A 12,861-nucleotide genomic window follows, 5' to 3' on the forward strand; every position below is an offset into this window, starting at 1 on the left:
CATCATCATTTGTGGTGGCTGATGAACGAAACTATCTATAGCAATGTACTGATCTATATTACAAATTACAACCTCCATCTAATCATTTTTTCACCTTTGATTAGGACACCCATTACAAAGCTTAGAAGATACTGTAAAAAAATGATTGAGACGGAGGGAAATCGGGAATACATAATACTCGTAGTTGAACTATACGATTAGATACGTCAATATTTGTCTCGAATGGGACAGTGTTGGAAAGCCACAAAGAGATGGAATGAAGATTAAGAGAAGTAGCTAGTTCAACTTCATTGTTTCAATTTCCAAGTCATAATAACACACATGACACAATCTCTTAACTCTTGTTTACAATCTTTATTACCAATAGTTCATTTGAGTAGTTAATTTAGTGTATCTTTCTCTGTCTTATCTCTTCTGTTTCCTAAGCCCATACATTCATCCCCTTTCTTTTAAACTAATTACTATAATATTTCTAAATTTTTCCCTATATATATAAATACTACTGAACTACACCAAACACTTCAACTTGTACTTAAAAACACTACTCCTACTACTACATACTTACACTTGTTCTGCTCTAACCTTGTGTAAGCTTCCTTCGCGTCTTTAATTCAAGGTTTCGATTCCTATTATGTACTGCGACTTAATTCAGCCACGTTCACTACGTTTGCTACAATTATGTGACGAGGAAATACTAGCCTCTTCCAGTCTAACTAATTTCATTTTATCATACCAAGTATATATATATATGGTTATTGTTGTCTAACCACGAAATATGTTACTTCTTACTGTATCTGTTAGAGCTATATGTTCAATGTATTATGCGATGTTACTCCTTCACCACGTTTGAATTGTGGTGTTTTTACTTTTTCGTGTTCTATAATTTAAACTTGCGTTGGACTTATGTCATGTTATGTCGTGTTAATATGACACGACATAGTACATAGGTTCATATGTCGTGCTAATATGACATATGAACCTATTAAAGTTTATACCAACATTTGCTTATATATTTATTTAATTTTTGGTTGAAGGGATGGAAAAACAAGAGGAAGAGACAAAGAACAATGTAGAAGAGATGTCAAAGTTATTTCCTTGTTTATTTTGTTCAAGAAAATTCTACAGTTCTCAAGCATTAGGAGGTCATCAAAATGCCCACAAAAAGGAAAGAAGTGCAGCAAGAAAGGCCAAGAGATCATTAGGATTTTCTTTTCTCAACACCTACATGCCGTCACCACCACCATTACCACCGTGCTTTTTGGCCGGAGACTACCACCAGAACTATCATATAGACATCATGAGCAACTCTCCACCACAAACATACCTAGCCCATATTCCCTCTAGTAGTCATTTTTACGACACTTATGGGCCTGGTGGCCCGAACAGGTGTTCTGTGGAAGATCATGGGCAACAAAAGTTGTATTGGCAAAGTGGGTTGAGGTACAATGGGCCTAATAATAATGGGCCTACAATGCAAATTGTTAACAGAAATATGGAGAATTATGGGAGTCATAATCTCAAGGAAAGGGCAACTACGATTGATTTGTCCTTACACTTGTAGATTAAAACTTGATAGTATCACCAGAAGGCTAAGATGTTGACAAAAGAGAATGCTTTTTGTTTGTTTAATACGTACTCGTAGATGTTTATGTTGCCCTATCAAAATTCATTACTTTCGTCTAGCATAAGGTATAGAAATAGATTGCTACAAAAGACAAGTTTTTAAGGCTTTTAAGATTTAAGAGTTTTAAGTAGACCTGGTAAACGGATCAATTCAGTTTGGTTTGGATGGGGTTAAATTAGTTTGATTTAATAGATTGACTTATGTTTTGGATTCAGTTTGATTTCGATCGGGCTCATTTCAGTTAGCCACTTCAATCGCTTTGTGCTGTTTTTAAGTCGGGTGTGGTTCAGGTCGGGTTAATATCAGTTTAGTGGACATTCAGATTATCTTTTTCTTGTGCTAAAGATGAAAAAAGGTACTTCGAGTGTATCTTTTATTTTTCAATTTGAACATAATAAATCATAATACCAACAAAGAATTAATAAAAAAAACACTTATAAATGTATGGGTGTTCATTGGCTCGGGACCTCGGACCAAGGTCTGTGGACCGAAGACCAAACATGAGCAAATAAGTAGCCCTTGCATATTTATATTGACCTAGTCCGATCTGGACCATAAAAATGCGTGGACCGAACCGAATAGGACCATATGGACCAAACAAATATTACTTATTGGTTATTATTTTTACGATAGATTTAATTTATATTTGGATTTAGGGTTTTGTTTGTTATAATAATAAAATATGTCGAAAAATATTTAACAAAATAATATTATTAGATTAAATAAATATTTGTTAGCCTTACAATGTTGAAAGATTTTCATTACATAAGTTCGTCCGCGGTCCATTCGGACATTCGATCTGGCCAGGACCGACCAAAGATTTTCATTTCAAACCGTTTAATGCATGTTCATATGTATACATGCTATGTGTTTTCCAAGTCATGTCACATGTCTAAACATCACATTTTGTAAAACAAATAATGTCAAAATTTTCCAAAAATCTTCTTTTTATTTTCAAAATTTCAAAAATTTCATAGTAAATAAAAAAGAGACTTTCATTATTATTATTATGTAAATAAAATCAATTTTCAAAATGTACAATTTGTAAAATGAATGGGCTTTAATTATTGTCTGAATCAACTTAGACTAAGTTTGAGTCAAAGTTTCGTCGGGCTTTACAACCCGTTTTCTCTTACATTTTGGGTCATTAATAACGAAGTCAAAGTCGGAAGGTGTCACGTCGTCATTTTGGACCCCTCTATCCCGAGTCAGTTAGGATCTAGACATTCCCGACACTTCGACTCGCACGCCTAAGTCACACACAAAGACTTCTTGGCCCTCCCATTTTAAATCTATTTCTCTTTTAAAACCGTCTTTTCAAATTATTCCTCACAACACGTTTCGAATACACACATGCCCGAATATCGAGTCCATGTCGAGTCTGTATCAAGTCATCTTTTGGTGCTAGTTATATGTGTCTTCTTTTCAAGTCAGTAGCTAGACCTCAGTAGAACGAATATTGATACGTTGTTGGTTTCTTCCCATTCCAAGATATCCAGAAGTGCCGCAAATATTCACTTTAGTAATCATGGTAATCCATACGAGAACGCCAGAACGAGGTTTTGGCCGCTATCCTCCATCTCCAAACCAGTCAGGATGTTGTCTATATCCGCTTGCAAGCCATTAAGGATCATATCCAATCGGCCGAAATTAAACTTCCTCCTAAAGAAGACCCATACCAGATGCTCCTGAACCTAATGCTAGACATGACATACCTCAACTATCTATTGAAGCTGAGAAACGTCTTCGTTACCTTATATTGAGGAACAACTCATGCACCTCAAGGAGAATGACATTTACAAGGAAAATAGTCGCAAGTATGAAGTACTTCACACCGAGTTACCGACTAATTTCACCATGAAGTTTAAGGGACATGAAAACCCCTAAACCATATAAGGGCTTTTAAAGACTACATGTCCATCAAGGCACTACTACAGAATTCATCAAGGACATCAGTGGATGGACATCGGATTTTTGAAAAAACAGATGTAATAAGTTTGCACATCGGATTTTTATAAAAGTCTGATGTAATTATATTATATGGACATCGGTTGTTATTTTCAACCCATGTCCATTATAATGGACATCGGATTTTTATTACAACCCATGTCCATATAATCCTCAATTTGGGCGCAAAATAAAAACAATTCCCCCGCCCCAAATTATTTTCACTAGCTGAGACAAACCCAAACCCTTAGCTTATTACTCGATCATCCCTTTCTTCTCTATACATCCTTCATCCCTTAGCTTCTTCACTTCAAAACCCGATCAAAAACCCAAAATCCTAGCTGCTGCTGCTGCTTCATCGTTCATCCCTTCTTCTCTCATCACCGGCGACATCATCCTTCTTCTCTTCACCGGCGATATCATCGGTCTTCGTTCTCATCACCTCGCGACATCAAACCCTAGCCGCTTCGTTCTTCGCTCTTTATTATTAGGTAATTAATCTTCCCCTATCATTTATATATTTATTCTCGATCATTTTATGGTTTATTTGAATATTTTACTGAAATGGTTTTTGATTTGTTTGTAATTTTGACTGAAGAATGAATTATAGGGTTATAATTTAATTGATAATCTAATTGGGGGTTTATTATTATACATTGCTATTATTGTATTACATGCATTTATATTCCTGGTTTATATATGAATGATACTCGTTGTTAGTTGAATTGCTGTTTGTTTAAGTGATGAATTTGTGTATAGCGAGATGAGCATTGTATTAATTATTTTGGCACCGCTTGAATTTTGCCATTTAGTTTTTTAATAATCATTCGTAAAGTTTGAAACTTGACTATTAGATTATCAAACTTATCATTCTAATGTTTAGTTGAATTGGGTCTCTTTTGATGTGGTTGTATGAGCTTGATTAGTTGGTAGTTCGTGAATGTATGGTCCGTGAAAGAATGTATGTGAATGTATGCTCAAATTGGGGGTTTCTATGGTCTGTGATTAGCATGTGTGAATGTGTAATGAATGTATGGTCTGTGATTAGCATGTTTGAAAATCTGCTTACTATTTTCAGTCAATACGCTGTAGCATAAAAAGCATGTAAATAAACAAAGTAAGGAGTAAAAGTAAGGTAGAATGTTAATTAAGGAGTAGAGAGTTAAGTAATTAGGTGAAGTGATGAACTCTGAAAATAGTAAGCAGATTTTAACCCTCTTCCCTATTATTGCAGTAAATTTGGAGTATGGATATGGATCGCGAATGGATATTTGTTGATCGTTTGGATTCAAGATATAGGGAAGGGGTGGAATATTTTGTTAGACATGCTATGAATAAAATGAGAATGTGGAACAACTTTTTCATCCATGTGTTAAATGTGGGAATAATGAGTATGTTGATGCGGTAGAATTGGAAAGTCACCTCCTAATTAATGGTATTGACAAGAGTTATACAAGGTGGATTTGGCATGGGGAGGATGTGCTGCCCACTTTGTGTAGTAATTTAGGGGATGATAGCGACTTTGAGGGAGAGGATTTTGATGAAAATGTTGATCGAGTAGACAATCTTATAAATGATTTGAAAAAATCCATTTTTGAGACCCAAGTGAAATTGAGATGTTTGATAAGTTGTTTGGTGATGCAATAAAACCCTTGTACCCGGTTCAACTTTCACACGCCTATCAAAGAACTTTAAAATTGTATAGTTTAAAGGCTAAAAATGGATGGAGTGATAAAAGTTTCACAACTTTGCTTGAGTTGTTGGGTCGGATGTTACGGAAGGCAATGAACTCCCTAGGCGTACGTATGATGCTAAGAAAATTTTGTGTCCAATGGGAGTTGATTATGTAAAAATACATGCATGTCGTAACGATTGCATTTTGTTTCGGAAAGATTATAAAGAATTAGACAAATGTCCAAAGTGTGGGAGTTCACGTTATAAGTTGCCGAAAAAGAATTCCACAAATAGTAAAGGTGTCCCAGTTAAAGTCTTGTGGTATCTTCCCATTATCCCAAGATTTAAAAGAATGTTCGCAAATTTAAAAGAGGCGAGAAACTTAATTTGGCATCTTTGGTGGTGATGGTAGAATTTTAGATGACAAAATTCGTCATCCCGCCGATTCAACTCAGTGGAAAAGCATAGATCATTTGTTTCTGAATTTGGGTCCGATGCTAGAAATTTAAGGCTTGGACTATGTACCGATGGTATGAATCCATTTGGTAATCTAAGTAGTCAGTGGAGTACGTGGCCTGTTTTGCTAACAATTTATAATTTGCCTCCTTGGTTATGCATGAAACGTAAATATCTTATGTTGTCACTACTAATTTCCGGGCCTAAGCAACCTGGAAATGACATAGATGTTTACTTGGAACCATTGATGGATGATTTAAAGTTATTATGGGATGAAGGGGTAGAGGTATATGATGCTTATCGTGGTGAGACTTTTAACCTACGTGCCATGATATTTTGCACCATTAATGACTTTAGGCATATGGCAACCTATCCGGTTATACTGTGAAAGGGCTAAAGCTTGCCCAATTTGTGAGGAGGATACAATTTCTGATCGTTTAGTTCATGGAGGAAAGAATGTGTACCTTTGTAGCAGAAGGTTGCTCCACCGCTCACACCCTTATAGGAAAAAAATGAAGCCATTTAATGGAAAACAAGAACTTAGAAACCCTCCAAAAATTTTAAGTGGGAAAGAGGTTTATGAGAAAGTGAAAAACATTGAAAATAATTTTGGAAAACCTTATAAGAGAAGTGATGGGACCTTATATAAAAAGAAGTCTATATTTTGGGATTTACCATATTGGAAACATTTGTCCGTGAGACATTGTATTGATGTCATGCACGTGGAGAAAAATGTGTGTGAGAGCCTTATTGGCACACTTCTCAACATCCCTGGTAAAACAAAGGATGGTGTCAAAGCAAGACAAGATATGGCTGCTCAAAATATACGACGTAACTAGCACCACAAATTAGAGGGTCAAGGACCTATTTACCCCAGACTTGTTATACTTTGTCACGAAATGAAAAAAAAGTGTGTGTGAATGTTTACATGGGGTGAAGGTTCCGCAACGCTATTCATCGAACATAAGAAATCTTGTGTCTATGAAAGACTTAAAACTGGTGGGTTTGAAATCACATGATTGTCACACTTTAATGCAACAATTACTACCCGTTGCGCTTCGTGGAGTTCTGCCTAATCATGTTCGGGGAGCTATTATTCGACTTTGCTATTTTTTCAATGCAATATTTAGCAAAGTTGTTGACTCAGATACGTTGAATACATTACAACGAGATGTTATTACTACTATGTGTGAACTTGAGATGTTTTTCCCTCCTTCCTTTTTCGATATAATGCAGCACTTAGTAGTACATTTGGTGAGGGAAATTAAGATTTGTGGACCGGTATTTTTAAGAAATATGTATCCATTTGAGCGATATATGAAGCCTTTAGCCGCCTATGTAAGAAACCAAAACAGCCGGAGAAGGTTGTATGATTCGGGGTTATATTGCGAGAAGATGCCCTACAGTTTGTCAATGAGTACATGTCCAATGTTGAACCTATTGGGCTTCCGACATCTCGACATGAAGGAAGACTACAGGGACAAGGTACTCTTGGGAAAAAGTAGTAATCGCTAATCCGAAACCCTTGATCGGCACACTTGTATATTCTCCAACACATGGTGGATGTGCATCCATATTTAGAGAAGCATCAAACCCTTCTAAGTGCTCAAAATCCTTCTAAAGGAGAAAGGTGGTTAGCAATGGAGCATAATCGGTTATTTCGTAAATGGTTTCTCGATGAAGTAGATAACGAGTCACATTACTTGAGCGTGAGAAAGTCTCTCGATGAGGTAAGGTGGTTAGCACATGGACCTAGTTTTCATGTGTTAACTTATCAAGGTTATGACGTCAATGGGTACTCCTTTTACACTAAGGATCAAGATGATAGAAGTACTATGCAAAATAGTGGAGTAGCTTTGATGGCTATGTCAATGAGTGTTGCTAGTGCTAAAGATACTAGACCTGCTTATGATGCTCGCCCATACTTTGGGGTCATCAAAGAAATTTGGGAGTTAGACTACGTTCGGTTTAGGATACTGTTTTCCGTTGTATGTGGGTTGAGCATAATAAGGGCGTTCGAGTTGATAGGATGGGTTTCACGTTGGTAGATTTCTCACGTGAAGGATACAAATCAGAGCCGTTCATTATGGCTAATCAGGCAAGACAAATCTTTTATATTAAAGATCCAGCGGATGAGAAGTGGTCGATTGTCCTTCATGGTAAGAAGCAATTTGTGGGTAAAGAAGCAATGGATGAAGTGGATGACGAATTGCCTCCTTTTTTTCGGATTGCCGCACGACGACTCGATGATGTAGATGACTTTTATCTACGAGATGACCATGAAGAAGGGTTATGGGTTGACCTAGAAAAAATCAGTAGCTAGTTTTTGTTTGCAACTTTATGGGTTGACTTTTATGTTAAGACAATTGCTCTCACTCATTTTTTCTTTTGTTTGTTATGTTTTTATTTTAAGACAAGTATTTTCATTTTAATGTCTTTCCTATTTTTAGTTGTTTAAGTCACTGTACTTATCATTTATCATTAGAGCTGTATTTTGGAGTAATTTGATTTGGAGAGTCAATTCACCCTAAAAAGCATCCTGCAGAGCACGGGTCGTTATTTTAAGTAATAGTCGTCTCTCAATCTGTACTTATTTTCACCTGTTCCTTACTTTAACATCTGACCTAATGTCTTCCTTATGTTCAATTACTTATGATTTTTATATCTATGAGAGCAATTGCATACATCTAGCTAGGAGGTAATTAAGTTTACCTTGTTTCAGTAAAATAGTTTTCTTGCTGTACATGTTCGCTGTATTTTGTCCATTTTCTGATCTGTTTTAATTTATTTTGATGCAGGTCATCATGGCTTCATCAGTACCATGTAGTAGTACAACTCGTCCAAGAAAGATCAAAAGCGTGGTGCTTATGAAGGAGTTGACAGCATTACGTGATCAAGGTAAAAAGCTTAAAGTACCATTTGATTCTGATGGTGAGCCAATTGAGAAGATTGGTGCTAAGTATACGAGTTATGTTGGTCTACTTGGACGCTCGAAAGTGCCAATTACCATTCGTACATGGAAGCATGTGGGAGAGGAGCTTAAGCGGAAGATTTGGGATGAGGTTTTGGTAAGATACTAATTAATTTTCCCGCTTATTATTAATGACAAATTTTGGACATTCGAAATCACATATGATGTTTTGGCATTTGTAGACAGTTTTTGACATTCCAAAGACAAAGTACCAGCAAGTATCAAAATTGCAAATACCACGTGGACAAACTTTAAGTCAAAATTGACTGCAGTGTATGTTTATCGAAAACCCCCTAAAGGTCGAAAGTTGCCTGTTGAGACTGATCCGGTAAAGAAGTATCCTTACATCAAATCTGAAGTATGGAAGGAGTTTAAAGAGTCTCATGGGAAGAATTTAAAGTAAGTACTTAGATTGATTCGTTTATATTTTAGTATCATCTTTGGTAGTAATAAATAAGTTCGTATTCTCGCTAATAAGTCGTTCTCTTTTATTTTTGCAGGCTATAAGTAAGGTTCGCAGAGAGGCAGAGTAAGAACAAGTACCCTCACAGAATGTCTCGTGGAGGATATCGAAAAGCCAAGCAGAAATTGGAAGAAAAATTGAAAGCAAAATTGAAGATCAAAGAACAAGAAAAAGAGAAAGGAACGGGGATAGACGACTCAGCAGAAGAAAGTAGTCAAACCCCAACTATCATAAAACGAGGTGACTTATGGATAGAGGGAAGAGTAGGCAATGACGGAGCATGTATAAATTCAGAGACTGAAAAAATAGTTGAAGAGCTGGTGAGTACTCCATTTCTGTTTATCACTACTCAGTAAAAATCATATATAATACTCCATGCCATGTGCTACAATTTAATGAAAATAATTGCAAACAGGAAGTGTTGAAGGAAAAGGTCAAGAAAGGAGAATTTGTACCTAGCGGAAAAGTTGATGAATTGACAAAAGCGCTTGAAGGCTGCCGAGCATTATGGTCGTGTTAGAGGTGTTGGGGGTCGAGTCGGGCATAAGCAAGACTTTGGCGGATGCAAACGAACTCGAGATGAGAGTACTACTTTGTCATTTCACCGAGTTTTTAGAGAAGCTTACAAAGCGAGATCACGAGAACAAGTGAGGTCGAGGTTTATAAAGACTTTGAAAAAATGATGGGGGAGAAACAGACAAATGGGAATGTTAGTTATTCCGTTCACAATGAGAAAAGACGCAGTGAGGTCGAGATGAATTGCAACAAAGTGGGAATGTTAGTGATCATATTTCGATCCATTTGATGCCATACCCGAGAAGGTAATTAAATCTAGCAACAATTGACTATGTTAGTGATCATATATATATATTTCTGAATTGATAATAAACATTTTACTTATGCTGCTGGTTGCTTGCTTGTCCATCGCTCGCAGGATTTGAATGTGAGCTAGTTGTGCAAGATATCGATGACTTCACTAAGGTGGCACTTGGACGAGTATTCAAGACCACAAGTCGGGCATCGTTTGTCACGGTACAAAAATTGGAGCGTAAACGTTAAGGGTATGCATTTACGTTCTCATGGAAGGTAAGGATGACACACCATTACCTATACCAACTGAGGAATTTGCTACTGTTGGTGATGCCCTTGGTTCCTTTGTACTTTGGCCGAAAAATGGAATCACTTTACGCTACGTAAAGGTATGAAAGCCATACAGTTAACCGTCTTTTTTAGTTCTTGCCATGAAAGCAAGCTCTAATAATTATAGGTGTAATTCTTTTTCCAGGGAATGTCGAGAAAAACCTGGAATCGAGAGAGGGGAGAAGACGGGGGAGAAGATGGGGGAAAAGACGGGGAAAAGATTACGGAAAAGACTGCGACGACACCTAAACCAAAAGAGAGAAGACATCCGGAACTTCTAATTCCCGAGAAAGTAGAAAGTGGTAAAAGTAAGATAAGTGGTGGTGGATCAGTGACAAGATCAAACAACCGATTGAAAGCGCTTTTGGACCAAAATTACGATTGTAGACGATTCGGCAAGGGTAGTTAGTATGATGCGCGATAATCAAGTGACCGATGTTAATTTGATCGAGAATGTCCTAGGATCCAAGAAAAGGTTGCGCCTCGCCAAGGAAGACATAGCTTCATTGTTGAACATGAATAAGATCTCCCTTGGAGTCATTGACACTTTTCTTGGGTATGTATACTACAATTATTGCATCTCATTATTTAGTTTTGCATTGGTTATTCAATCAAGCAACATCTTTGTATTGGTTATTCAAACGCAACATCTACCGCCACCACGTCGAGTAGGTTTGCGAAGCTACTCGTTACGCTCGTTCCTTTAACTTTTAATCTGCTTCCATGGAAAAGGTTGATTATTTACCGTAAATGTTGGTTATACTTATACGTATATTGTTATAGGTACTTGGATAGCATCCGTGACCAAAGCAAATGTACGGGTTCTTATGTCCGAAATTATTTCACAAATAGGCTATGACTCAGATAAAGCAGTAACCATACTTTCTAAAAGGATGAAAGACTTGAAAAAGAAATTTTACATCGCTCCATATTACGATGAGTAAGTGCTGATCAACCTTGCCTTTTAAATAAACAAAACTGTCACCATTTATTATTGATTATCATGTAAATAAGTTACAAATTATTTCTGATGATCATTGGATGCTCGTTGTGATCGCGTTGCTTGATCATAATCAAGTGCATTGGTTCGACTCACTAGGAAAGTCGGTCTTAGTCAAAGTTGAGATCTTTAATTAATGCGTAAGTTCATCTTAATAGTTCATTTATTGATATGCACATAAATAAATGTTCAATTTGATTAGAACATTAAAAATGGCAACTATTATTGGTGACAATCATTTATTTGAAACCATGTTTATATTTAGATCGGTAAGAGTATACGGCTACAATGGTGGGGAAAGAATGCGTTCTCAAGCACCGCAATGGCTGCAACATAATGTAAGTTGTTGCTTATTATGACGACAAATTCAATGTCTGATCATCAATCACTTTTAATTGACAAGGTCATGTTATTGGTTTAATTCTTGTCGAGTTGTTGTTTTAGTGTGCTCGTCAACAAGGTGTTGTAGAATGCGGATACTACGTCATGAGGTACATGCTGGAAATCGTCACGCGTTCTAATCCAACAAAAGCTATCAATGAGGTCAGTTTCGACATTATAGCAAAACTCGGTATTTTTTCAAGTAATTATCCTACTTTGACTGTCTGCCTATACGTATTGTGGGCGAACCTGCGCCAATTCAATGAGCTAGCTGCTGCACCCTCTTCCCTTAATTATTAGCTTATATGAAGCTGCCCTTGTGAGGCCATGTCTTTTCGCCCCATTGTCATTAATATGCATTACGGGTTTTTCAAGACACCACGCCATATTCACAAGAAGAATTAGATGAGGTTCGGGACTTGTGGGCGAACTATTTTCTCAATATCTAGCCGTAGATAGCTAGCTAGCGTAGTAATGTATTAGGTAGTTGCATTTTGAAAAAGCGATTACATGATCTCGCAAGACCATATGTTATGTTGGCTGGGATTTGTTATGCCCTTTGTTGTTGTTCGTTAGTTGTTGGATTCGGATGACGGAGACGGTTGCGTTGTATGTTGATTGGGATCGGTTTTTATTAATTGAAATCGATCATTTTGGTTGAATGGCAATTGGCATGTTTTGTATTAATGTTTTGGCATTCAAATTGGTGTAATGCAATATGAATTGGCCTGCTCTTTTCAAATTTTTTTAAAAAAAAAAAACAATATAAAGGACAGCGGATTTATAAAAGTTCGATGTAATTCTAGCTTCAAAGGACATGGGCTTTCTATAAAAATCTGATGTACATTACACATATGGACATCGGATTAATGTTAAAATCTGATGTTCATTACTCATATGGACATCGGATATATTTAAAAATCCGATGTGCATATATTAATGGACATCGGTTTAAAGTCCCATGTCCATTACACCCCATATGGATGGGACTGAACTCTACATCGGCCTATAATCCGATGTCCATGTGTCTAAAAGTCCGATGTCCTTCATGATTTCTGTAGTAGTGAGGGCATCAAATCTGGGATGTTCCTAAGGATCTTTCATTCATCTTGACATCATTCCCCGTTAGTGGTTCTACTCTCTAAACCATAAGAAGATTGTAACCTGGGATGATGATGCCGCTATTGAGTTCACTAAACAATACA

General features: G+C 36.7%; 1 protein-coding gene and 1 long non-coding RNA gene across 2 annotated transcripts; both read left to right on the top strand.

The window, feature by feature from the left end:
- The first annotated feature begins 1,036 nt into the window (after positions 1 to 1,036).
- LOC141589993 (zinc finger protein 7-like) lies at positions 1,037 to 1,561 on the top strand. Its single transcript, XM_074410611.1, has one exon. It carries the CDS (start codon positions 1,037 to 1,039, stop codon positions 1,559 to 1,561), a length of 525 nt encoding a protein of 174 aa, XP_074266712.1.
- Positions 1,562 to 11,388: 9,827 nt separating this feature from the next.
- Positions 11,389 to 11,858, top strand: LOC141591026 (uncharacterized). Its single transcript, XR_012520605.1, has 3 exons — positions 11,389 to 11,415; positions 11,541 to 11,613; positions 11,720 to 11,858. It is a non-coding gene; the product is annotated as an uncharacterized LOC141591026 (long non-coding RNA).
- The last annotated feature ends 1,003 nt before the right edge of the window (positions 11,859 to 12,861 follow it).

This window comes from Silene latifolia, chromosome 7 (genome assembly GCF_048544455.1).
Source record: "Silene latifolia isolate original U9 population chromosome 7, ASM4854445v1, whole genome shotgun sequence".
Taxonomy (NCBI): Eukaryota; Viridiplantae; Streptophyta; class Magnoliopsida; order Caryophyllales; family Caryophyllaceae; genus Silene; species Silene latifolia.